Source organism: Chionomys nivalis, chromosome 21, assembly GCF_950005125.1.
Source record: "Chionomys nivalis chromosome 21, mChiNiv1.1, whole genome shotgun sequence".
Taxonomy (NCBI): Eukaryota; Metazoa; Chordata; class Mammalia; order Rodentia; family Cricetidae; genus Chionomys; species Chionomys nivalis.
The window spans coordinates 20174630-20202487 of record NC_080106.1 but is presented as its reverse complement, the minus strand read 5'-3'; the positions used below and the strand labels follow the sequence as shown (position 1 = coordinate 20202487).

The 27858-nt window shown below is 44.5% G+C and overlaps 1 protein-coding gene across 1 annotated transcript; it reads left to right on the top strand.

The window, feature by feature from the left end:
- The first annotated feature begins 1276 nt into the window (after positions 1-1276).
- Ddx19a (DEAD-box helicase 19A) lies at positions 1277-26722 on the top strand. The gene is made up of 12 exons (XM_057753234.1): positions 1277-1418; positions 3865-3913; positions 7437-7487; positions 9097-9232; positions 15165-15257; positions 20262-20364; positions 20677-20791; positions 22020-22197; positions 22503-22740; positions 24629-24791; positions 25138-25329; positions 25650-26722. Exons 1-12 carry the CDS (start codon positions 1362-1364, stop codon positions 25709-25711), a joined length of 1437 nt encoding a protein of 478 aa, XP_057609217.1. The 5' UTR covers positions 1277-1361; the 3' UTR covers positions 25712-26722.
- The last annotated feature ends 1136 nt before the right edge of the window (positions 26723-27858 follow it).

The following is a 27858-nucleotide window of genomic DNA, read 5'->3' as shown; positions in this document are numbered from 1 at the left end:
GCCTCTCAAGTTCTGGGATTAAAGGTGTGTGCCACTATGCCTGCCTTCTTTTATATAATAAAAGTGTAAGACATGCGGGGCGATGGTGGCGCACGCCTTTAATCCCAGCACTTGGGAGGCAGAGGCAGGCGGATCTCTGTGAGTTCGAGACCAGCCTGGTCTACAAGAGCTAGTTCCAGGACAGGCTCCAAAGCCACAGAGAAACCCTGTCTCGAAAAACCAAAAAAAAAAAAAAAAAAAAAAAAAAGTGTAAGACGTCTTTTCGTTTTTTTTGAGCCAAATAGTATTCCAGCACCTAATAACTCTCCTTTACTTTCTGAATCTCATGGCATCTTGTCACTCCTCCCTGTCTTGTTGCTTACTTACTATATGTGAAGACATCTGGAGTGCATAGGAGAAGGGGAGCCAATGGTAAGTCAGGGAAGTTGGTAATGCCATCCCAGCAGGTGATTCAGTGACAGTTCTAGGTCCAATAGCAGGTAAGAAGTACCCAGAAAAGGGGCGTTGTCCTCTGGTGATTGGTTCGATCATTTGCCTTTGGTCATTCAGATACCGGCAAGGTTCTAAGATGAATGCTTGTTGAATTGGTAAGAAGAAAACTAACCCAGGTTTTGGGCTTGTGCTGTAGAACTGGGTTGTCCTGAAATCAATGGTCACATTTGTCCGTTGTTTAGGCTGTGTGATGTCAGAATTAACTTCTCTAACTGGGAAATAAAGATGACATAGGGATGCTGAGAAATGATTCAAATGTATTATATACGATGAGTTCTTTTGTTTGTTTGTTTTGTTTTTTGAGACAGGGTTTCTCTATGTAGCTCTGGCTGTCCTGGAACTTGCTCTGTAGACCAGGCTGGTCTCGAATTCAGAGATCTGCCTGCATCTGCCTCCCAAGTGCTGAAATTAAAGGCCAGTGCTACTACCGCCCGGCTCATTTTATTTTTAATTACGTGTATGCATGTTTGTGTCCATGACCGCAAAGGCCGGTAGAAGGCGTCGGATCGCTTGTAATTTCGGCACTTGAGAAGTGAAGGAGGAAACCGAGTTCAAGGCAGCTAACTGCAAGAAACCTTGTTACGAACCAAAAAAAAAGGAACTATTTTAGTGTGAAACGAAGAGATACAGTGAGTACTAAGTTACTCTTTGCCAAGCTCTTGGGCGTTAAGTTACAATCAGACCACACCTAGCCAAGTACGCTTGCTGACCCACGCAGCGGCGGAGCGCGGGTGGGAGACGACCTCGCGGGACAGGAACTGACGTCAATTCCGCGCACATCTTCTTCCGCTCCGACCGAGTGGCGCTTCGCGCGGGCTGGGGTTGACGAGGTCCGGAACCTCTCGGCAGGTCTCTTCAGTCTTGGGACCATGGCCACCGACTCTTGGGCGCTGGCGGTGGACGAGCAGGAAGCCGCTGTCAAGTCGGTCAGTGGCCTGGCGGGGTTAGGGGTCTCGGGAGGCCGCCGTCTCCAGCTCGGAGACCTCCGAGTCGGGTCGGCCCGCGCGCCGCTGGAGTTTGCAGCGGGCAATCGCTTAGTGCTGATTTGCTCCTAGAGCGCAGAAAACCCGCTGCGAGTTTCTTATTCGAGTGGACTGAAAAGTTTTTCCCGTGGTGACTCTGTCCTCACTATGTGTGCGAGGCCCCAAACTGGCTTTCTCTTGACCTTTCATAACAAATGCCATCATTTTCATTGCTAAGGGACAGTTTTTGAGCGCGTTTATGCCTCTTTTCACCTAACAGTTCTTACATTCATGCTTAATGTGGTTGGCAGTTTGTAGCTCTCCAGAACAACGGTTTTTGTTTTGCTTTGCTTTAATGCATCACATAACTACAAATACAAACTGTTTAGTTAATATTTTAGTGACGTTTAGTTTCATTTTTTAAGACTTTTTTATGGTGGTGGTGGTAGTGCGTTCGAGACAGGGTTTCATTTAGTGTGGGTTGGCTTCTTATTGTGTAGCTGAGGCTAGCCTTCAGAATTCTGGGTATTTTTCTGCCCCCTCTTAAGCGCTGGAGTTACAGATTTGATGCCTTTGTTCTATTTTTGAGACAGACCAGATGACCTGCAGATTACTGTTTAGTTCAGGGTGGCCTCAACTACTTTCTTTTAATATCTATTTATGTCTGTTCTATGTGTATCTGTGCACCATCTTTTGTGACTTCGTATGTTAGAAGAGGGTGTTGGATTCCGGGGATCTGACGTGAGCCTTTTTGTGGGTGCTGGGAGCCAAACCCTGGACTTCTGCAAATTCTCTTAACCCCTGAACCATCACTGTAGCTCCTGTATTTATTTTTTAAACCACTTATTGTATTTTGTGTATGTATGTTTGTTTTAAACGTGCATGTGTGTGTGGGATGGATTTCAGTTCGTCAGGCTGGGTGACATGCAGTTACCCACTGAGCTGTCTTATGAGCCCCAGGCTGAAACTGCAAGTCTGATGTTTGGTATGAAATTGTCCCTAAAAGATAGTGACTGGGAATTGTTCTCAATTTAATTATGTGTTTTTGAGAAAGAGCATCTCACACTGATGTCCAGTATGGCCTCCAAACCCCTGGACTTCTGTAATCCTCCTGTCTTATCTGGAATTGCAGGAGGGTCCCATTGTACCCACATTTCTGGATTTTTTAAATGTACTAACCAAAGCTGGGGACTTAGTTTTGTAAGAAACACTTGCCTAGCTTGGACAAGGCCCTAGGTTGGGCTTTGCCCCTGCACTGCAGGGGGTAAAAGCTAAGTATGTCCCTAATCTCATTATGGTGTGAATGTCACCAATACCACCTAAACATCCTGGATATTTGACCTAGCCATTCTGCTTATCAGAAGGCTGATGTAAATCCCCTTGAGATATACTTCATCACCACCACCCCAACACATATACATTTTTCACCTCCTAGACACGCATTTAGCAAAGTATAGCAAATCTGAGAGCAGTATAGTGGTTCCAGGAAGGATAACAATTCAAGCTAAGTGTATTGGCTCACACTTTTAATCTCAGCAGTTGGGAGGCTGAAGCAGGTGGATCTCTGAGTCTGAGGACAGGCTTGTCTACAGAGTGTATGCCAGGCAGCCAAAGTTTGTAGAGAGACCCTGTCTTACAAAACCAACAACTCAGTCTGGTGGTGGTGGTGCACGCCTTTAGTACCAGCACTGGGGAGACAGAGGCAGGTGGATCTCTGTGAGTTCGAGGCCAGCCTGGTCTACAAGAGCTAGTTCCAGGACAGGAACCAAAGCTACACAGAGAAACCCTGTGGGGTTTGTTTGATGGGGGCATTGACTGCTGGGTTTTTTTTTGTTTGTTTGTTTGTTTGTTTTTTAAGGCAAGACTCATGTGGCAGGAGCTGGCTTCTAACTCATGATCTCAACTCCGGTTCTTGCTGCCTCCATTCCTCAAGTGCTAGATAAAGGCCTGTAATACATTTTAAACTAACTTACCATGCAGGTTAAAAGGATAGAGGACTATAATTTATTTACTGTTAATAGGGTTAGAGAGGCTGGGGCATGGTTTAGTGGCAGCCTGCCTGCCATTAAGGACACAAGTTCTGTGTCCTGCTAGCATCACCCAAACTCAGACAAACAAAAACTTGGATATGTTCTAGAAAGAGTGTAAGTCACAAGAAAAGGAAATGCTCAAAGGCTTTCTCCCCCTTCCTCCTTATACCATTATGTTTAATCCATGCCCACCTCCTCTTTTTATGCTGCTGAGGAAACATGAGATGCTTTTGCCCAGGCTTTTAGCACTTCCGTATTGAGTGGAACAAACTAGTTCCCCAGCAAGCTCTGCAGTAGTTTCTGCTAACCTCTCACCAGGCAGCCCCACTGCTTCCCTTGGTTGGTTCTCTTGCTTACTGTTTCCTTTTATTCTTACTCAGATGAGCAGTTTGCAGATCAAAGAAGAAAAAATCCAAGCAGACACAAATGGTGAGTCACTGGTAACCGCAGACGAGGTTCAGAGTTGCACCTGAGTCGCTCGGCAGATGTCTAGCCTAGGATGGAGCCCAAATGAGGAATTAGCGTGTATTTCTGAAGAGGGAATGTTTTCCAGATTTTCCCAGCTTCTGATGCTTTAAAAACAAAAGTCACAACCAGGTGGTAGTGGTACACACCTTTAATCCCAGCACTTGGGAGGCAGAGGCAGGTAGAGGTATGGGTGTGAGGCCAGCCTGGTCTTCAGAGTGAGTTCCAGGACAGCCAGGACTAACACAGAAACCCTGTCTACAGAACAAAACACACACATGTCATTGTTGGATTGTGTTCCTTTTTACCTGATATTAAAATCTTTGAAACCTGACTAGGTTCAGGCTAGGCATGGTGGCTTCCCCCGTGATTCCTGTGGTCAGGAGGATTGTTGAAGGTTTTTAGACCACCTCCCCTACTCCACCCCAGGACTATATAGCAAAACTCTGTCTCGGAAACAAAACTCAGAAAGTATGAAAAGGTACAAGGCCTCCTTTCCACGCTGCTCCAGACTTTATTGTGCTTGCCTGTGTTCATTTGCTGGGGCACTTCTAACAAAGCACCCCAAGGTGGGTAGTTTAAGCCATAATAACTGCCAAGTGTGGTGGTGTAAGCCTTTCTTCCCAGAAGAGGCAGAGGCAGGAGGATTTCTGACTTAGAGGCCAGCCAGAGCTATAAAATGAGACCCTTTCTCAAGAAACAACAACCCACAGTAGTTTATTGTCTCAAAGCCCAGGAGATTAGAATTCTAAGATCAAGGTGTCAGCAAAGTTTGTTGCTTTTGAGGGCTTGTAGAAAGACCTTATTCCAGGCTTTTGCTGACAGATTTTGGTGTTCCTTGGGTTTTAATGATTTTACCCAGATCTCACATGGTGCTCTCCTAAATAGCATTCCTTTGTTTATTGATTAATTGATTGACCGGATGCTTGGAAATGCTGAGGGCCACACTCGGAGGTACATTTGAGGTGAGTGCTCTGCCACTCCTCGGCCCTGGGTTCCCCTTTTGATATGGGAGTTGGACACACTTAACCCCATTTCCTGAGGTACTGGGGATCAGGACAGGATAAATGAATTTTAGGAATACTCAGTTAAATCTGTAACACAGAAGTAACTACTGTTAGTGGCGTTTTACTTTAGTTTCATTTGGCTTAATTGTTTGTCTATTCTTTCTTTCTTTCTTTCTTTCTTTCTTTATTTATTTATTTATTTATTTATTTTTTGGTTTTTCGAGACAGGGTTTCTCTGTGGTTTTGGAGCCTGTCCTGGAACTAGCTCTTGTAGACCAGGCTGGTCTCGAACTCACAGAGATCCGCCTGCCTCTGCCTCCCAAGTGCTGGGATTAATATTCTTTATTTTTGAAAGCAGGGTCTTGCTGTGTAACTGAGCCTGGACTTGAATTCATAGCATTCCTCCTGCCTCCGCATCTCAAGTGCCAGGATTACAAATTTGTGTTACTATACCTGGCATTGAATTTTTAATATTCCAGAGTTTCCTTATATAAGGTGAATAAAGATATTCATATATTCATTGTTTCTGTTCTCCGGTTCCTCTCTCCCTATCACTTACCTCTGAGAGGTGACAAGATAATACACAATAGCGCCGGGCGGTGGTGGCGCACGCCTTTAATCCCAGCACTTGGGAGGCAGAGGCAGGCGGATCTCTGTGAGTTCGAGACCAGCCTGGTCTACAAGAGCTAGTTCCAGGACAGGCTCCAAAACCACAGAGAAACCCTGTCTTGAAAAAAACCAAAAAAAAAAAAAAAAAAAAAAAAAAAAAGATAATGCACAATATACCTGATTTTTTCCCATGCAACAGTATAACTTTACATGCTCTCCATATTGACCTGCACAACATTGCATTATGTTGATACATTGTTAATCAGTCATCTAGGGTTTGTCTCAGTTTGATATTATTAGAAACAGTATGTCTCAGAATAACCATGAGCTTAAATACTTTATATTGTGCAGTGCGTTTCTACAATAATTTACCCTGAATAGATTTGCTAGGTCAAGAGTATAAGCATTTGAAAAAAAAATTGTGAGCCGGGCAATGGTGACGCACGCCTTTAATTCTAGTACTCGGGAGGCAGAGTCAGGCAGATCTCTGAGTTTGAGGCCAGCCTGGTCTGCAGAGCTAGTTCCAGGACAGTCTCCAAAGCTACAGAGAAACCCTGTCTCGAAAAACCAAAAACAATTGTGGTGTGCTGGAGAGATGGTTCAGTGGTTCAGAGTTCTCGTTGCAGAAACCCAGTTCTGTTCTCAGCACCACATCAGGTGGCTCACAACGTCCTCTAAGGACACTTGGGCACTCATGTGCTCAGACATTATATAATTATGACAAAAATAAGTCTTTAAGAAATTTCATTATGCTATGTGTGTGTGAGTGATGACGTGCCATGGTGCACAGTTGGAGGTCTGAGGACAACTTAAAGGCGTTGGTTGTGTCTGCCTGGTGTGACCTGGAGATTGAACTCAGGTCATGAGGTTTGGCAGCAAATACTTTTACCCAGTTATTCAGTTTGTACCTTTTATTATTATCATTACCTTGGCTTTTCAAGATAGGATTTCTCTGTGTAACTGACCTGGCTGTCCAGAAACTCGCTCTGTAGACCAGACTGGTCTTGAACTCTGAGAGATCTGCCTGCCTCTGCCTCTCAAGTGCTGGTATTAAAGGGTTGTGTCACCATCACCTGTCTTACAAATATTTTCAAAATGGTGATGAGGATATATCTTAGTTGGTAGGCTGCTGGACAGCATGCAGGAACCTGGATCCAATTCTTAGTACCATATGAACCAGGCATGTTGATGCTTCTTTGTAATCTAAACCCTTGGAAGTAGAATCAGGAGAATCAGAAGTGCAGTGTCATTCCCTGCCACATAGCAAACTCCAGGCCAGCCTGGGCTGCATGAGACCCTGTCTCAAAAACAAAACATAAAGTACCCTTTATAAGGTTGTTTTATTTTTAGTGTTTTTTGGAACAGGGTCTCCGTATATAATCTTGACTGATGTAGAATTTATAGATAGTCCAGGCTAACCTCAAATTCATGAGTGAGCTTGCTTCTACTTCCGTAGTCCTGGGATTACAGACATTCACCACCATACAAGGCTCTTTGTAAGTTTTCTACAATTTTATATTTCTGTCGACAGCCTGAAAGTGTCTGTTAACCCTACAGTCTGATCACAAAATGTTTAGTCAGATTGAGTTTTTCTAGTCTTATAGGTTAAAAAAAAAATGGGGAATAGAATTTTCTATGTAAGGCTTTGCTGTTTTTTAGGATAATTAAGTCAGAAATAAAATATTTTTGTGATTCTAAGTTTAAATTAAGTTTTTTCTTATGCTCTGAACATGCTTCATAAACATAAAATCCATTAAATATAAAAAAGCCAGTTCTTTAGTTTGTTCACTTTATTGTTAATGTTTATGTTGTCCTAACCTGTAGGTGGGTTTAGAGTTTGCCTTTCTGATGACAGCTGTTTTCTTGTGCAGGTGTTATCAAAACCAGCACCTCCGCGGAGAAGACGGAGGAGGAAGAGAAAGGTAACCGTTCTTTGACGTTCTCCTGCGAGATCCTTGCTGTGCCCAGGACGTGGCCACGTGGAGCTGGAGCCACTTGAGTTGTGAGGACAGGAAGTGAGGGAAAATGAAGAGTGCACAGTTGGTTTCTTGCTCTTTGCTCTTTGGGTCCCACCACCCAGCTCCCAAACGATCACACGGAGGCGTGTTCCTTCTTATGAATGCCAGGTCTTAGCTTGGCTCATTTCTAGCCAGCTTTTCTTAACTTAGCCCATCTACCTTTTGCCCTGGGCTTTTACCTTTCCTTATTTCTGTATATCTTTTCTTTCCTTCTTATGCTGTGTGTGTCTGGGTGGCTGCCCCTGGCACCCTCATCTCCTCTTTTTCCTCACTCCTTCCTCTTCTCTTTTTCTCCTTCTGTTTATTTTCTCTGCCTGGCAGCCTCACTGTTGCTCTCCTGCCTAGCTGTTGGTCATTCCCCTCTTTATTAGACCATTTAGGTGTCTCAGGCAGGCAAAGTAACAGCTTCACAGAGTTAAACAAATGTAACAAAGGAACGCAACACATCTTTGCATTATTAAAACAACTGCACCACAACATCTTCAAATAATATTGCAAAACAAGAGTGTGTTGTCCTTGAAGCCAAAAAAATGTCTTCAACAGTGGTGTGTCAAATCTGGGAAGGTGGTGGCTCATTCAGTAAAGTGCCCCGCCCCCCATAAAATCGTGACCTGAGTTTGTACCCCCAGTTTGTACCACACCGTAACTAGGAGCAGTAGCATGCATCTGTGAGCCTAGCTCTGGTGGTGGAGGGGTGGTCTGATAACAGGAGGATCCTGAGCTTTCTGCCGAACCAGTCTAAAATAATTCTATGCTCATTGAGAGGCCCCCTCTCAAAAAATAAGGGGACAGCTGCCAGGCAGTGGTAGTGTATGCCTTTAATCTCAGATTTGGGAGGCAGAGGCAATCGGATCTCTGTGAGTTCGAGGCCAGCCTGGTCTACAGAGCTAGTTTCAGGACAGCTAGGGCTGTTACACAGAGGAACCCTGTCTTGGAGAACAAAAAAAAAAAAAAAAAGAAAAAGAAAAAGAAAAAAAATGAGGGGACTGAGCAGTTGAGGAAGATTCATGATCTCAATCTCTGACCTCCAAACTCATGTACACAAGTATCCATATACACCTTTGTGCTCATACAAACACATTACACACAAAGTGTGTTTGACATGCACCTCAAGGGCAGAACACATGTCTTGTGTGTGCTAGGCCTGAGTTTTATCCCTAGTTCTGGAAAACAGAAACAAAAGGTGTCACTATAGCTGGTAGGGTGATTAAGGAGCATCATGTGCTTGCAGTCTCTGCTATCTGGAAGACTACGGCAAATGAGGTTCAGAACAAAAATAGCTTGTTCATTGCAAGGACAGGAATCCCAGAACTCAGGACCCTGTGTCAGAAGGGAGCTGTGAGTTCATGTGAGACAACATCTCCAAATACATTAAAACTGGAAAGGGAGTGGGGCTGAGCTTACCTCCGCTGTGAGTGCCTGTCAAGGCCTGACGTGGAGATGGGGAGACAGTGTTTTCTCAAGGGTGGCCTCGCCTCGTGTGGGTGAAGAACGTCTGCTTTCCTCCCGACAGAGGACAGAGCCGCTCAGTCTTTGCTCAACAAGCTGATCAGAAGCAATCTTGTGGATAACACCAACCAAGTAGAAGTCCTGCAGAGGGACCCAAGCTCGCCTCTCTACTCAGTGAAGTCTTTCGAAGAGCTTCGTCTGTGAGTATCCGTTGCTTTGGACAGCTGTTAACTTACCCAGTCCCAATGAAAAAGCATCTCTGAACTGGGCATGGTAGCCCTTTAACCCCAGCACTCAGGCAGAGGTAGGTGGATCCCTGTTAGTTTAGTCAGAACTTCTTAGAGAAATCCTCTCTCAAAAACAGCAGCAACAATTAAAAGCTGGTGGTGGTGGCACATGGCTTTGGGAGGCAGAGGCAGGCCTGGTCTTCAGAGTAAGTTCTAAGACAGCCAGTGCTACATCTTCTGGACTTTAACTTTGGCTTTAAAAAAGGTTTTTTTTTTTTGCTTTTTTTTTTAATCATATTTATATCTTTGAGGTAATAATCTACATGATTTGCTGGATAGTGGTAGCACATACCTTTAATCTCAGTAGGTGGTTCTTTTTTTTTTTGGTTTTTCGAGACAAGGTTTCTCTGTGGTTTTGGAGCCTGACCTGGAACTAGCCCTTGTAGACCAGGCTGGCCTCGAACTCACAGAGATCCGCCTGCCTCTGCCTCCCAAGTGCTGGGATTAAAGGCATGCGCCACCACCGCCCGGCCAGTAGGTGGTTCTTAAGGCTGGCCTGATCTACAGAATAAATTCCAGGACAGCCAAAGCTACAGAGAAAAACCCTGTCTCAAAAAAACAAAAACAAAAACAAAAAAAATCCACAAATAGTCTATATGTTTCAAAAATTAGTGCGGGAGGTCGAGGTTGTGATAGAATGAGTACTTGCTTAGCAAATATGAGGTCCTGTTTTTGATCCCTAGCACTTCCAAAGCAGGATTGGGTGACACACCTGTAATCCCAGCACTTGGGAGATTGTGCAAGCAGGAGGCTAAAAAAACTCAGGGTCATTCTGAACTAGAGCAAGTTTGAGGCCAGCCTAGGACAGATGAAACTGTATGAATAAGTTTACAGCAATGGTCTTCTCACTTTTTTTTTTTTTTTTTTTTGCTACCGTTTTTCTTCCAGTATAGCTTTTTTCTTTTTCTTTGGAAACTAAATCTCAGAGTGGCCTGGTGGTGATGTGGGCCCATGATCTAGCTGCTTTGAAGTACGAGATCAGAAGTTCAGGATCTGCCTGGGTTACAGCATGCATGTGGGCTCTCACTATGTACCTTGCAAGCCTTTCTCCCCCCTGAGCCTCGTGGGTAACTAGGTCTGTAGGTGTGCACCAACCACAGCATGTGATTTCTTATAGAGACTGAAATGCTGCAGATTTAGTCAGCATAGCTGAAAGTCTTTTTTTTTGTTTTGTTTTAAATACTCTTAGAACTTTGAATAAAATATTGACTGACAGGCGATTTCTGGATGTCAGGAACATGTCTTATTAGGTAAGAACTTTGGATGACCCCAAGGTTTACAAACATTAGTCTTTTTAGAAAGTGTCTGAAGGCCCGGATTCCTAGAATGCAGCAAAGCCTTCTATGGGCCAGGCTTCGAGAGAGGGAACCACTTAATGACAAAGCGTGCTTACTAGCTCTCAGAAGGGGTTTTCTGTATTTAATTATTTGGCAGGAGACAAAGCATTGTCTGTAGTTGACACCACCGCACTGACTGCTTGAGAATGCCAAATGGATGGAGCTCTTTTGTCAAGTACTATGTGTGTGAGAGAGAAACCCGGAGGACATCCACTGAGCTCGACATCCCGGGGATCCTCCTGTCTCCACCCCCACTAGCACTGAGATTACAGGCTTGTACCACTACCCCTTGGCTTTTGACGTGGGTACTAGACATTTAAACCCAGGCCCTCATGCTTGTGTGGCAGGCACTTTGCCAACGGAGCTATCTTATCACAATCATTTTTTATTATTAAGAAACAACCATTTGTTGATGAGAGTTTCATATAGAGGCTGAGCGGTGGCGCACGCCTTTAATCCCAGCACTCGGGAGGCAGAGGCAGGCGGATCTCTGTGAGTTCTAGACCAGCCTGGTCTGCAAGAGCTAGTTCCAGGACAGGCTCCAAAACCACAGAGAAACCCTGTCTCGAAAAACCAAAAAAAAAAAAAAAAAAAAAACATATAGCACATGCTGGCTTCAAACTCCCTTTCACTGAGGATAACCTGACCTACCTGCCCCTACTTGCCATGTGCTAGGCTTACAGGAGTGTGCCCCCAGGCCTGGTTCATTCGATTCTGGGACTGTTGGTAGAGTGAGCTCTCCACCAGCTGAGCTACATCCTCAGCCCTGAAAGTCTGACTTTTACGGTTTTTTTGGAAATTAGACTTTAAAGTGTTCCTTTGTTAAAAGTTTCATCTGTTTTTGAGATAGGGTTTCTCTGTGTCGTTTTGTCTGTTCCAGAACTCACTTTGTAGACCAGGCTGACCTCAACCTCAGAGATCCACCTGCCTCTGTCTCCTGAGTGCTGGGATTAAAATCATGGACCATAAGCATCCTGAAAAAAAGAAAAAAAAATATTTTAGTTATTTTATTTTATTTATTTACTTACTTATTTATTTATTTATTTATTTTTTTGGTTTTTTCGAGACAGGGTTTCTCTGTGGTTTTGGAGCCTGTCCTGGAACTAGCTCTTGTAGACCAGGCTGGTCTCGAACTCACAGAGATCCGCCTGCCTCTGCCTCCCGAGTGCTGGGATTAAAGGCGTGCGCCACCACCGCCCGGCAGTTATTTTATTTTTTGCCTGCATGAATGTGTGTGCACCATTTGTGTGCTGTTGGGGGTGGGGTCAGAAGGGACGGTAGTAGATGGCATGAGCCCCCATGGGAATGCTGGAGCCGAACTCAGGGCCACGGAAAGAGCAGCCAGCTCTTAATCACGAGCCACCTCTCCAGGCCTCCACCCCCCCCCTTTTTATTTTAAGGTCTCACTACCTAGCCTGAGGTAGCTAAGGACTAGGTAGTGTCGGTTAGTCCTAGGATCCAGTGATCCTCTGGCTCAGCTAGGATTACAGGTGTAATGAGTTGAGCGAGTTCTTCTGAGCTCAGCGTTTTAAATTCCTTTCATTTAAAAAACTTGCCCTCTCAATTCAGCTGGTTTTGGAATAACTGAGTTATGTAGCCACATGGATATCCTGGAACTTACAGAGATCTTCCTGCCTTGGCCAGCCAAGTGTTGCAATTACAGATCTGAGCTAGTGCTTGGAGCTTGAATTGTCCTCTTCGGCAGGTTTTCTCTTATGTATTTGTTGTAAGGTAACTGGATGGAACCCAGATCGCATAGAGTTCTTGGGTTATTTTATTGTTTGGGTTTTCTCATTCTTTGTGGGGCTTGCGTTCGTATACTTGTGATGGGAATGCGTGTGCAGACACTTGGAGGCCTGAGATTGATGTTGGGGAGTCTTCTCTCACCATTTCCCACCTTGTTTTTGGACAGGGCCTCTCTCTCACTGAACTCATAGCTTACCTATTGGCTAGACTGGCTGGCCAGCAAGCTGGGAATTGGGCATCCCCACACACCTTTCAAACACTAGGTCCACCTAGTGTTTGCCACCGTGCCCAACTTGGATTATTTTATACTTAAAGATTTGAAATGCAAACAAACTAATGAACCTGTGGAACCTCTTGGGTTGGTGAATCACGATTAGGTAGTAACTTTTTTTTTTTTTAAACAAGCAAGTTGGAGGCTGTCCTTGTTACCCAAACAGAAAATACTAAAAGGTTTTGTGTCTGAGAACCTACATATGCCAGAAGAGTTTGCCTTTTAGAGGTGGAGAAGACTTAGAGAACTTCTTAATTTGGTTTGGCTTTTTTATTTTGTTTTGTTTTTTTGAGACAGGGTTTCTCTGTGTAACAGTCCTAGCTGTCTCTGTAGACCAGGTGGCCTTGAACTCGGAGATCTGCCTACCTCTGCCTCAAGTGTTGGTATTAAAGGAGTGCGCCACCACTGCCTGGCTTTTTTTTCTTTAGCATTTTTATTTAAAATATAAAATTCTCATTTTTATGTGTGTGGGTGTTTTGCCCACATATGTTTTTATGCCTGGTTCCCTTAGATGCCAGGTGAGGGTGGTCAGATCCATAGAACTTGAGTTGTGAGCTGCCAAATGGGTGCCGAGAATCTAACCAAGCTCCTTTGGAAGAGCAGTCAGTGCTCTTATCTGCTGAACCATCTCTCCAGCCCCTTTGTCTTTTATTGTATTTATTGTGTGTGTGCATGTGCAGAGGTTACAAGGTAACTTGTGGGGGTCAGTTCCCTCTTTCTACCATGTGTGTTCATCTGACAGATCAAACTCCACCAGGCTTGGTAGCAGGTGCCTTCACTCGCTGAGCTATCTTGCTAGTCCTTTTCTACCCCCCCTTTTAAAAGGTAAAGCCTCACTCAGTAGCTTAGACTGACCTGGAACTCATGTGTAGCCCAGGATAGTATGCAACTTGAAGCAATCCTTTTACCTGAGCTTTCTAAGTGTTGGAATTATTGGTATGAGACACCATGCCCAGCTATTAGCTTTTCTGTGAAAAGCTGAACATCTGTGCTGTGATCCAGGCTCTCAAGACAGAGGTGCAGGTAAATAATCAGGAATTCAAGGCTACCCTCAGCAACATAGTGAGATCAAGGCCAGCCTGGATTATGTGAACTCTTTCCTTTGAAAAACAAAAGCAACCAAAAGCTACGGAGAAACCCTGTCTTGAAAAATACAAAAACAAACAAACAAAAAAGCAAAAAGCTTCCTGGGCTGGCAAGATGGCTCAGTGGATAAAAGACATTGCTGTGCAAGCTGATAACTGTTGTCTAATCTCTGGAATCCATGGTAGAAGGAGAGGACCAACTCCTAAAAGTTTTCCTGTAACCTCCACATGTGCATGGGCCACAGCAGGTGAGACCCACACTCACAGGTATGTCATGCACGTAGGCATGGTAATCATAAATACATAAAAATTAAAGATAAGTAAAGGGTGTTGTGTGGGTTTTGTAAGATGTTTTGTGAATGTAGGGATAGTAGAGAACTTATTGTAAACACAATATATATGTAATATTAATTGCTATTTGCTATGTAGTTGATTAAGAGCTTGTTGCCAGGACTAGGAATGTAGCTCAGTTGGTAGAGTGCTTGAAACCCTGGGTGTGATCGCCAGCCCTGCATAAACCAAAAGTAGTGGTGCGGGCCTATCATCTCAGCACTCTGGAGGCGGGGACAAAAAGCAAACAACAAATTAAGAAGTTGGTGCTTTTCTAGTCTTGGTTTTTAGACTACTGCACAGTAACCCAGGCTAGCCTAGAATTTCCGGCAGTCCTCTCGTCTTAGTCTACCAAGTGTTGTGATAACAAGCATGATCTACCACACGCAGCACCTCTCTTAATCTAGTCTTTATTTTTGACTAGACATAATCACATCTGTCTAAATAACCACACTTTCCTGGTTACCATAGAAACTGACTTAATCACTTTTTTTTGGTTACCCTGTTAGTCCAGCTGGGCACTCAAAATTGGGGCTCAGAACTAAAAAATAAGACTTTTAGGATAGCAGTTTACTTGACTTGGTAGAGTGCTTAGCATGCACAAAGCCCTGGTTCTGATAACTGTGGTGTTGCACTCGAGAGATGAGTGAAGATGGGCTGTAGTGAGCGCCAGGACAGCCAGGACTACACAGAGAGACCTGATCTTGTCTCCAAGAAATAAAAATAGTTTTTAAAAAATGAGGCAAACCAGGCCGGCGGCACATGCCTTTAATCCCGGCACTTTGGAAGCAGAGGCGGGTGGATCTCTGAGTTTGAAGCCACCCTGGTGCGCAAAATGAGTTCAGGACAGCCAGGGCTATACAGAGAAATCCTGTCTCAAAAAAACCAAAAATCAACAAAAAGGGTAGGATGATCAGAATGATTAATGGTAGCCTTAACACACAAATACATGTATACATAGAAAATAAATAAATGTAAATTTTAGAATAATAGTTTGATTGAGATAGGAAGCAACATGTCTTGGTAGATCTAGGGTAAGATGTCTAAAAACATCTCATCTCTACCTTGCCTCCTAGGAAACCGCAGCTCCTCCAAGGAGTCTATGCCATGGGCTTCAATCGACCATCCAAGATCCAGGAGAATGCGTTGCCCATGATGCTTGCTGAACCGTGAGTACAGACCCAGCTGTACCTCTTCATAGTTGGTTTAACCAAGAGTTTCACGGATGCCTTTTATTGTTTCTGGGCACAAACAGGTTGTCTGGGACAACCTGCTTTCTCAGGAAAAGAACTTTAGAAATACAGGGAAAACCACATAGATTTTGACATATATTTTTTTCTTTTTCTTGCATTTTTTTGTCTGTTTATTTTGTTGTGTTCAATACAGAGTTTCTCTTTGTGTCCCTAACTGTCCTAGAACTCACTCTATAGATCAGAGAGATCTTGCCTCACCTCCCGAATTCTGGGATTAAAGGCGTGCGCCGCCACTGACGGACTCACATTTCTTTTTTATATAAATATATTTTTTAAGATTTATTTTTAGGGGCTGGAGAGATGATTCAGTGGTTATGAGTACTGGCTGCTCTTTCAGAAGGCCAGGATTCAATTCCCAGCATCCACATAATTGCATGCAACTGTCTGTGATTCCAATTCCAGGGGCTCTGACACCCTCACACATGCAGGCAAAACACCAATGCACTGAATATAAAAATAGTAAATCTTTTTTTTTTTTTTTTTTTTTGGATTTTTGAGACAGGGTTTCTCTGTAGCTTTTGGTTCCTGTCCTGGAACTAGCTCTTGTAGACCAGGCTGGCCTCGAACTCACAGAGATCTGCCTGCCTCTGCATCCCGAGTGCTGGGATTAAAGGCGTGCGCCACCACTGCCCGGCTAGTAAATCATTTTTTATAAAAGTTTATTTATAATTGTGTATATAGATATGTATTATCTGTGTATGGGTATGTGCATGTGTGAATACAGATGTCCACAGCATCTAGAAGTGGGCATTGGATCTCTTGGATCTGGAGTTACATGTGGCTCACCCTACCCTACATAAATGCTGGGTCCTGAGCAAAAAGTGCCCTTAACTACTGAGCTAGCTCTTACAACTCTATGGATACAATTTGTCCTGTTTCTATTTGTCAGTAAAAATAGTGTTTTATTTTAGATCGTGGTTCTCAGCCTTCCTAATGCTGTGACCCTTTTATAGAATTTCTCATGTTTTATGACCCCTCCAACCATAAAATTATTTTTGTTGCTACTCCTTAACTAACTTTGCCACTGTTGTGAATGGTGATGTTCATGTCTGTGATTTCCAGTGGTTTTAGGCGGCCTCTGTGATAGGGCTGTTAGACCCCAAGGTTGAGAGCCACTGTCTTATCAGCCATTAAAATTTTATGTCTTAAATTTTTTTCTTATGCTTTAGATACTATTTTAGAGCTGGGTATATGGTGGATCACACATGTAATTCTAGCCTTTGGGAGACTGGTGTAAGGGAATTTTGAGTTCAAGACCAGACTAGACTGCAGTGAGATATTGTCTCAGAATTAAATAAATGAATAAATCCAGAAATAATAATTGAAAATTACTTCAGAGTTTGGAATGGACCTCATGGTAAAGCAATTACTTGGCATTTATTTATTCATCCATTCATTTTTGTTTTATTGAGATAGAGTCTCACTATTTAGTATTGGCCTACCTGGAGCTGGTTGTGTAGACCAGACTGACCTAAAACTCATAGAGATCTGCCTACCTCATCCTGCCGAGTGCTGGGGTTAAAGGTGTGTGCTAACATTCCTGACCCTTGCTTGGTGTTCTTGATAACTTGGTTTAGTCTCTCCTTCTTCAAAAACAAAAACAAATTTGGTTCAAAACTATTTTGAGGGGCTGGAGAGATGGCTTAGCAGTTAGAGTACCTGCTTCTTTTCCAGAGGATTCAGGTTCAGTTCCCAGCAACCACATTGTGATTCCCAACCATGTATATAACTCTAGTCTGAGAGGCATATAAGTGGTGCACAGAAATACATGTAAGTGAAACCCATTCACATAAAATAATTACCAAAAATACTATGTTGAAATTTTTGAGCTCTGCAACAAAAAGTATACAGAAAGATACCAGTATTACTCTCTAGCTTTAGAATATAACATTAGTCCAGTTGTGTGTGGAACCGCCCATAAACCCTCCTCTCCCACCCCTTTGCCTACCTCCTCTGAAGCAAATGCCACCCTGAGATTGGTTGTTATCTCCTCAGGTGTCTTTGTGCTTTCATTGTGTGCAATTATCTACGGCTCTGAAGGGTAGCTTGCATATTTTTTTTAAGGTTTATAATTAGTTTTTATTGATTCCTTCTCCCCTTTCCAGATTGTTTTTATTAGTAAACTAGCAAATGACCTAGTTTAATGTCTCAAGCATTTTGGGCTGAGGACTGTGGCTCACGTGGGCTGAGGCTCACGTAGTCTGAGGTTTCAAAATGAGAGGATGGACCCTGGTCCCCTCCCACCCTTTCACAGCACCCCCCCATCTAGCCCGTGGAGCTTGCGTATTTTTTTTTCTTTTTTTTTTTTTTTGGTTTTTCGAGACAGGGTTTCTCTGTGGTTTTTGGAGCCTGTCCTGGAACTAGCTCTTGTAGACCAGGCTGGACTTGAACTCACAGAGATTCGCCTGCCTCTGCCTCCCGAGTGCTGGGATTAAAGGCGTGCGCCACCAACGCCCGGCGAGCTTGCGTATTTTTAAAGCTTAAACTATATTTTGTGTAACCTTTTTAGCTCAGCTTCTTTCTTTCTTTCTTCCTTTTTTTTTTTTTTTTTTTTTTTTTTTTGATTTTCGAGACAGGGTTTCTCTGTAGTTATTGGTGCCTGTCCTGGAACTAGCTCTTGTAGACCAGGCTGGTCTCGAACTCACAGAGATCCACCTGCCTCTGCCTCCCGAGTGCTGGGATTAAAGGCATGCGCCACCACCACTTGGCAGCTTCTTTCTTTTTAATGACAAAGCACCATGGGATTGGGTTAGTTGAGATAGACTGTAAAGGTTTCTTTTAAAATACCCATAAGAGCTAATTATGAACTCAATATGCAGAAGTAGGATCATGGATCATTAGTTTGAGGCCAGCCTTCTGGGCTACATAATAAGACTCTGAATAAAGGAAGGAAAATGTGCCACCTGAGTCAGTGTCTTCAATTATCTGTAAGGATGGGAAGAGAGGGCATTTAGAAAGATCTGACGTTTGGGGGCATATTATATAGCAGGAAACATATCCTGGGACTTTTGTGGCCCAGATCTGACTCTGCATTCTTGATCTCCCTGGGACATTTGGAGCATAAACTGGGATACTCCAGAGTCAAGAATGAGGATCTTGTTGGTGTGGGGGGGTGTTTTTTTGAGACAGGGTTTCTCTGTGTAGCTCTGGCTATCCTGGGCCTTGCTCTGTAGACTGGGCTGGCCTTGAACTCACAGAGATTCCTTTTTTGAACTAACAATAAAATGGGGCTGGTCAAGTGGTTCAGGGTATGTGCACTTTTCAGTAACTGACCCCTGTGAGATGGATCCCTGGAACCACTGTGGTGGAAGGAAAGAAGCAAGGTTGAAAAAGAGTTGTCCCTCTGATTTCACACTTGCATGTCTTCACTCCCCCACATACTAATAAACACATAAGCATAATTTATAAATTTTCTAAAGGGACTTGAGAAATGCTTCAATGGATGTAAGAGCACTTGCGCTTTCACGGGACCCAAGTTTGGTTCCTACCACCCTGTCAGGTGGTTCACAACTTGTGTGATTCCGGCTCTAGGGAATCTGATATATGATCTACTTTTCTGGTTTCTTTGGGCACTCATTTGCGCACACATGACACACCTGTACAGAGACATACAAACATACATAAATGGATGAATAAAAGCATTTTAAGAATGTAGGAGTTGAGATGTAGCTGAATTGCAGATTGCTTGAATAGCATATGCAGGGCACAGATTTAATCTTCAGCATTGCCAAAAAAAATAATGTATTAAAGTTAATTTTGTTTTTTTTTTTGTTTTTGTTTTTGTTTTTCGAGACAGGGTTTCTCTGTGGTTTTGGAGCCTGTCCTGGAACTAGCTCTTGTAGACCAGGCTGGACTTGAACTCACAGAGATTCGCCTGCCTCTGCCTTCCGAGTGCTGGGATCAAAGTCATGCATCACCACCACACACCCTTAATGTTAATTCCTATTCAGTGCAGAAACAGATAATATGAAGAAACTTGGGAGAGATTCATTCTAAGAAAAAACTGTTTGATTACCTGTTTTTTGTTTTTTTTTATTATTGTGTGTGTGTGTGTGTGTGTGTGTGTGTGTGTGTGTGGTTGGTTTGGTTTTTGTTGCTGTTGTTTTGTTTTCCTCAAGACAGGTTTTCTTAGTATAATCCTAACTGTCTTGAACTAGTTCTTTTCTGGGGTATTGGGAGGGGATAGTTCAAGACAGGGTTTCTCTGTGTATGTAGCCCTGGTGTCCTGGAACTCTGTAGACCAGGCTGACCTCGAACTCAAGAGATCCATCTGCCTAAGCCTTCTGAGTGCTGGGATTAAAGGTGTGCACCACCACTGCCCAGCAGTTTGACTATATTTGGTTTTTGTTTTAAGGTTTATTTATTTATTATATATACAGTGTTCTGCCTGCATGTATACCTGCATGCAACAAGAGAGTACCAGATCCCACAGATGGATGTGAGCCACCATGTGGTTGCTGACAATTGAACTCTGGAAGAGCAGCCAGTGCTCTTAACCTCTGAGCCATCTCTCCAGCCTAGAATGTTTCAGTATGTTTAACCAATATTAACTTTATTTTCTTTTTTGAGAGAGTGTCTCACTATGTAGTACTGACTGACCAGCAAATTACTGTTGACGAGGCTACTCTTTTTTTTTGTTTGTTTGTTTTGTTTGTTTTTCGAGACAGGGTTTCTCTGTAGCTTTGGAGCCTTTCCTGGAACTAGCTCTGTAGACCAGGCTGGTCTTGAACTCACAGAGATCCGCCTGCGTCTGCCTCCCAAGTGCTGGGATTAAAGACGTGCGCCACCACCACCCGGCATACGAGGCTACTCTTGAACTCAGTAATCTACCTGTTTGTGACTCCTAAGTGCTGGGATTAAAGGCATGGATCATCATACCTTGCTCCAATATTAAATTATTTCTGTTCTTTGTCAATGCAGCCCACAGAACCTGATTGCCCAATCTCAGTCTGGTACTGGGAAAACAGCTGCCTTTGTTTTAGCTATGCTCAGCAGAGTGGAACCAGCAGACGGATACCCTCAGGTGAGTGTAGAAGCCTGGGGCTCTGACTTGCCTGCCCTGAGATGGAGTACCTCAGTCATTGGCTCCTGCAGAGCAGTTAGTGCTTCAGGCCTTGACAGGGCAGAATTCTTTTGGAGACAGCAACTTTACGCAATACCGACCCTGGGCTCTCACTAGGCCAGGGTTCCTTACAGAAGCATGTATATACAAGTGAGCGGTGGGTCTGCTTGAGGAGCAGGTCCCCTGCACTATTTCAAGAGGTGATAGCATCGGTATGCTTGTGGGCTTAGGCCTGTTATCTGTGACTGAACTCATCTGTGGTTTCTCCGCCAGTGTTTGTGCCTGTCCCCGACATATGAACTGGCACTTCAAACGGGAAAAGTGATTGAGCAGATGGGCAAATTTCATCCAGAACTGAAGCTAGCTTATGCTGTTAGAGGCAATAAATGTGAGTATAAATAAAGGTGAAACATGAACAGAGGTCTTGGAATCTGTAAGCCTGGCCTAATATGTCTGACAGCACGATTAATTTCTCATAATGGAAGGTTATTGTGCATGCATTAGTACCTTTATAAACAGTTATATCAGTTTTACCTTGAGTCAGCTGAAGTTTCTGAGTAGCGGTGTGTGTGTGTATGTGTGTGTGCTCACTCTACGATAGAGATTTGACCTTAGGAAAACTAGCTATACAAGTAGAATGAATGTCTGTAGGCCAGAAAGCAAAACAAAGTCTGTGCCAGGATCCTTGACTGAGCTGCCAGTGTAGGAGGAAAGAAGTGAACTACATGAGAAGGTGTATGGTAATGTGGGAACTACATGAGAAGGTGTATGGTAACGTGGGAACTACATGAGAAGGTGTATGGTAATGTTAACGTGGGAACTACATGAGAAGGTGTATGGTAATGTTAACGTGGGAACTACATGAGAAGGTGTATGGTAATGTAGGAACTACATGAGAAGGTGTATGGTAACATGGGAACTACATGAGAAGGTGTATGGTAATGTTAACGTGGGAACTACATGAGAAGGTGTATGGTAACGTGGGAACTACATGAGAAGGTGTATCGTAACGTGGGAAAGAAACACTGCATGACATTCAGATTAGGAGAGGGCAGGGGAGAGGGCTGTGGTGTTCAGAAACCCTGTCCTTTCAGAAAACCTGGCTTCACTTCCCAGCACCCACATGGGGCAGCTAACAACTGTCTGTAGCTCCAGTTCCAGGGTATCTGGAACCCCTTCTGGCCTTTGAAGGCACCAGGGATGCAAAACACTACCCCTCCACCCATTAAATTTTTTTTCAAAGTTTTTAGGAGAAAGGAAAGAACTTGCACGTTTTTGTCTACAATGCACTATACCGGTATTGTTCTGTTTCACAGCGGAAGAAAGCAAGACTTAATTAAGGATGACCCTCGTGTGTTTTATTTATGTGGTAGGAGTATGGTAGCCAGTGTGTGTGTAGGATAGAAGAGAACCTGTGCAGTCAGTTCTCCCCTTCCACCGTGTGGTTCCCAGGATTGAACAAGTGACTTTACTCACTGAACCATCTTACCAGCCCTCACATATGTTTTGAAATCTGGAATTGATTTGTTCTGACAGTTCTCAGAGGATGTGTAAGACTTTTATTTCCAAAGCTGGCTTTCCTTTGTAATACCTGAAGGAAACGTGTCTTTCCACAGTGGACAGAGGTCAGAAGGTCAGTGAGCAGATTGTCATTGGCACCCCCGGGACCGTCCTGGACTGGTGCTCCAAGCTGAAGTTCATTGACCCCAAGAAGATCAAGGTGTTTGTTCTGGACGAGGCTGACGTGATGATAGCAACTCAAGGCCACCAAGACCAGAGCATCCGCATCCAGAGGTAGGAACTGGACCAGGGAACCTCCAAAGCCTCCCCTTGCATCTTTGGGTTCTCTGCTCTGCTCTGGGCAGCAGTATTTGTGGGATGGGCCATTTCCACAGCAGCTCCCAGCCCGGGATGAGAAGGGAGACCTGGGACCCTCACTCAGCCCAGTACCACGCTCGGTCTGCTCCTCCCTCCTCAGGATGCTCTGTATCCCACTCAGCCTGTGGGGCTGCAGCCCATGCAGGCTGCGGAGGCTGGGCTTGTGTTCCTTCTGGCAAAAAGCTTGAAGCTGTGCAAAGTGCCTGGGCCTCCACTTGCAGGATGCTGCCCAGAAACTGCCAGATGCTGCTCTTCTCTGCCACCTTTGAAGATTCAGTGTGGAAGTTTGCCCAGAAGGTGGTCCCAGACCCCAACATCATCAAACTTAAGCGTGAAGAGGAGACTTTGGACACCATCAAACAGTATTATGTCGTTTGCAATAACAGAGAAGAGAAGTTCCAGGCCCTGTGCAACCTGTACGGGGCCATCACCATCGCCCAAGCCATGATCTTCTGCCATGTGAGTATCTGCTGCCCTGCAGGGGATATTCACTGCCCTACCTTCATTCAGCCCCACTTCCTTTGCTCAAGAGGACCAAATTCTCTGTGTGGCAAGGAACTGGCTTGTGGGAATGGGGAAGATGGTTTCTTTGATAGCCACGTTCCTGAAGTTACATAGTTTTACCACAGCATTGCCAGAACAATATCTATTTGTAGGGGATATGTTACTGAGAAAATCTAAAAGAAGTTGCTGATGATTAAATTGTCACAGGAAGAAAGAAGCACTTGAAAATACTGTTAGGAGAGCTGGAGAGATGGCTCAGTGGTTAAGAGACTTCTTCCAGAGGTCCTGAGAGTTCAATTCCCAGCAACCACATGGTGGCTCACAACCATCTGTGATAAGATCTGGTGCCCTCTTCTGGCCTGCAGGCAGAACATTGTAAACATAATAAACAAACCTTTAAAAAAAAACCTCTTGGGCCAGTTGGTGGTGGCGCACGCCTTTAATCCCAGCACTCGGGAGGCAGAGGCAGGGGGATCTCTGTGAGTTCGAGGCCAGCCTGGTCTACAAAGGGAGTTCCAGGACAGGCTTCAAAACCACAGAGAAACCCTGTCTCGAAAAAAAAAAAAAAAAAAAAAAAAACCTCTTGGGAACAAAAGAATAAGACATCATCCTCTGTTAGTTCCAGACTTCCCCTGTGATTTTATTTTAGTTGTTTTTTTTGGGGGGCGGGGGGGTGGTTTTTCAATGCAGGGTTTCTCTCTGTGTAGCCCTGGCTGTCCTGATACATGCTGTGGAGACCAAGCTGGCCTCAAACCCAAATCTTCCTGCCTCTGCTGGGATTAAAGTTGCAAAATGTTCTCTTCAGCCCCTTATTTATTGCCTTATTTTAAACCTGAGGCAGTTAAACCTGAGAACCTGAGGATTGCTTATTACATTCAGTAGTTTAGTCGCTTGAGACTAACTTTTCTCAGAACCATCCCTTCGTGTCTCTGACAGCATGTCAAGCTCTAACCCGGAGTCTCCAGGAATCTGGATAATGGATTAATAGTCTTGTAGAATTTCTGATTTCCCTTATCTCTTTTGTGACTTATTCAGGTTTGTTTTTGTTTTCGAGATAAGGTCTCAAAGGCTAGCTCAGCCTAGCCTTCAACTTCAGGTATTTCTGCCTCAGCGTTCCAAGTGCTAGAATTACAGGTGAATTTTTTTAAAGGTTTATTTATTAATTATGTATACAGCATCTGCCTACTTGTATTCCTGAAGGTCAGAAGGGGCATCAGAACTTATTACAGATGGTTGTGAGCTACCATGTGGTTGCTGGGAATTGAACCCAGGTCTTCTGGAAGAACAGTCAGGGCTCTTAATCCCTGAGCCATCTATCAGCCCATAGGTGAATTTTTAAAATTAATTTTGTGTTGTACATGCAATGGCATGTCAGGATATCTGGTATGTCGGTGCTCTTCCACCATGTGAGGTCATTAGGCTTGGCAGTGAGTATCTTTGCCCACTGAAGCATTTCACCAGACCCAAGTGTATTTTACAGTAGGAACATTGTGAAATTGTTCCCCAGGTGGCATTTTTGCTGGCTATTGTGCTGTCAGATTGGCAGTTTTAGCATACTTGATGTTTAGCTGCTAAGTTTCAGATACTCTTCTGGATCTTCAATAGTCCCTCTAGGTACTAATATTTCTTTTTTTTTTTTTTTTTGGTTTTTTGAGACAGGGTTTCTCTGTGGCTTTGGAGCCTGTCCTGGAACTAGCTCTGTAGACCAGGCTGGTCTCGAACTCGCAGAGATCCGCCTGCCTCTGCCTCCCGAGTGCTGGGATTAAAGGCGTGCGCCACCATCGCCCGGCTGGTACTAATATTTCTTAAACATTTGTGGGGTTTTGTTTGTTTTCTTCCCCAGACCCGCAAAACAGCTAGCTGGCTGGCAGCGGAGCTCTCCAAAGAGGGCCACCAGGTGGCTCTGCTGAGTGGGGAGATGATGGTGGAGCAGAGGGCAGCTGTGATTGAGCGCTTCCGAGAAGGCAAAGAGAAGGTCCTGGTGACCACCAACGTGTGTGCCCGTGGTGAGCAGAGACTGGCCCCGTTCCCCAGGCTTGCGGTCCCAGGCCCTCTGAGCAAGGAAAGTGCTTGTATCCGTGGTCTCATGGAGGTGGGAGGGCTTTAGACCGATTCCCCTTGGGCAGTAGGAACCACTGGGAGGAAGCCGGCAGTCCCTCCTTGGTGTGAAGAAACTCAGACCTCCAGACACTTGCTTTTTGTTCTTCTGCCGAGGCTGCCATCCTGTAGGCGTCCTCTTTAGTGCCCACAGCCCAGACATGACCAGCCCGAGCCATGTCTCCAGTGGAAGTGGGTGTGTGCGGCTGACGGTGTCCCCTTTTTCCCCTGCCTCCCTCCAACCCCTTTATGCAGGTATTGATGTTGAACAAGTGTCTGTCGTCATCAATTTTGACCTTCCTGTGGACAAGGACGGGAACCCGGACAACGAGACCTACCTGCACCGCATCGGGCGCACGGGCCGCTTTGGCAAGAGGGGTCTGGCTGTAAACATGGTTGACAGCAAGCACAGCATGAATATCCTCAACAGAATCCAGGAGCATTTTAGTGAGTCCTGAGTTGGCTGTGCCTGGAACCGTTTCAGAGGGGAGTGTGGGAGAGGGGAGGTTTCCTTTGTCCCTGCATATGCTGCCTCCACCTGGGCCTTGTCAGGGAGAGCACCTGCACACTCAGTGCCCTGGGAAGTCGGTATCAGTGACCAGGGCCCTGTTGCCAGCTACTCAGGCTCAGGAAGCCTGCCCTGTGCCTGGAGGAAGCATCACTGTCCCACAGCGAGGCGCCTCCTCAGACTGCCATGCTGCTCTGGGTGACGTCCATTGCATTTCCATGGTAGTCCACGGTGGTCTTCCGATCTTTTTTTCCCTCAGATAAGAAGATAGAAAGATTGGACACAGATGATTTGGATGAGATCGAGAAAATAGCCAACTGAGAAGCTTCACCAGCAACTGGCACCACCCTCAGCACTGTCCCTGCCTGGGAGCGTGGAGCTTTCATGGCATAGGCCTTGACAGGCACCTCAAAGACCAAGGCCTGAGTAGAGACTACCTACCTCATTCAGGATTACGTTTGAAACTGACAGATTTGTGCAAACAGTGGGGGACATGCAAGGAGAATTTTTGCAGTTTAGAAAATAGTCCTAGACACATGTGGTGGCGCAGACCTTTAATCCCAGCACTTGAGAGGCAGAGGCAGAGGCAGGGGTGTCTGTCATTCCAGGCCAGCCTGGTCTTCAGAGTTCCAGGGCAGCTAGAGCTACAAAGTGAGACCTTGTTTCCAAACATAGTCCTCAGCTCTGTCTCCCTTTAAAGCCACATTGTCTCTTCTATGGCAGTATGGTTGGGACTGGTGGTGTTTCAGTCCAGAACTTGCTGCCCACTCCCTGGCTCCTGTGTTCGGACCAACCTCCAGCCTTGAATAAATGACAGAAAAAGGTGGTTCAGAGACCAGGAGAGCCCTGGCTATAACTTAGATGCCTTTTATAGTGCCAGTAGAGCCCTGAGTGCCATTCCCTCCCATAGCCCCTTCTCTCTTCCTGCTGGTGAGCGTCTTGGCTGCTGCTTTATTCTTCAGATTGGCAAACAAGATGGAAGTCAGCAAAATCACAGACTCACAAGGGAGACTGATTGGTATACTGATTGGTATATCTCTTCCACTTCATCTGTTCTGGACCTGGCTCATTGTTTGGTTCTAATCCATGGGATTTCATGCCAACAGCAATTTAGAAAGGAAGTTATGACCAAACAAAAAAATATTCATTATGCTGTTAGCCGACTTATGGATTACTTCATACATTGTATGAATAAGATTAGATAAGGCACAGTGATAATACATCATTTTCAGAAATTTTTAAATTATGAGAAGCAATTTACTAATCATGGTTTGTTATTTGTATTTTTATGCTTACTAGACTAATATATGTGCATTAAAATTGTGTATGATAGTGCTGTGTCTACTTGAGGCACACATGGCTTCCTGCTTGCTCAGCATGTCCCAGTGTTTCTTCTGTCTTCTCCATGGCCGCTTTCATTTTGGGTAAGTGTGAGCATTCCACGCACACGATCCATACTACTTTGTAACCTGATGACTCAATTGTAGGCATTTTGGCGGTTTTGGCACATATACATCTATTTCACTTTGGAAAGTATCTGTCACCTGGTGTGGGAGGTCCTTCTGTCGATGTGTGCTAGCATGGCCAGCCTGGCATGTATTTTACCATTCCCCAGTTAAAGGACTTCTAGCATGTTCTATTACCCATAATGCCATAGTGACTAGCATAGGCCCTGTCTTGAATATGGTAAGAACTGCTCTTACATTCCTGGATATAGACTTCTTAGGTAAGTGTGGGAACACTTAAAGTCATAATTCATCACCAGTTAAGCCTGCCCCAAAAGTTCTTATCAATTTGTTGCTGCAGTAATACAAAAAACATGTCTTTTTATCTCTTCCTTCCGTAATATCCCTTGTTATTTTTTGAAGTAGGGTCTCACTGTGTAGCTCTAGATGTCCTGGAACTCACTTTGTAGATCAGTCTGCCCACAAACTCATAGAAGAAATCCTCCTGCCTCTGCCTCCTAAATAATGCTGTTAAATGTTAAAGTCATGTGCCACCATGCCTGACTTTGTATATCCATTTTTAAAACTGCCAGGCTAGGAACTGGGGAGATGATTTGACAGTGAAGAGCATGTGCTGTCCTTAGAACGGACCTTTGTCTCCCTGCGCCCACATCACGTTAGCCAGGTACCCGACCCCGAGAGACATAATTACCTTTAATCCCAGCACTCTGCAGACAAGATCTCGAGTTCCAGGACAGCCAGAGTGACAGAGAGTCCATGTCTCAAAGAAAACAAAAACCATCTTTCCTGTAGAATCAGTTTTTGGGTACTGTATTTTTATGTTCATGTAGATCTTAGGATGCCTGGTGTGTTGGTGCTCACCTGTAATCCCAGCCAGTGTGGGATCTATCCCCTGAACCCTGAATTTAGGGAGTTAACCTGTGCAACATCAAGATCCCTTTTCCAGGAAAGGGAAGGAAAAACAACAGAAAACATGTTTAGATGGTCTTTTGGATGAGAGAT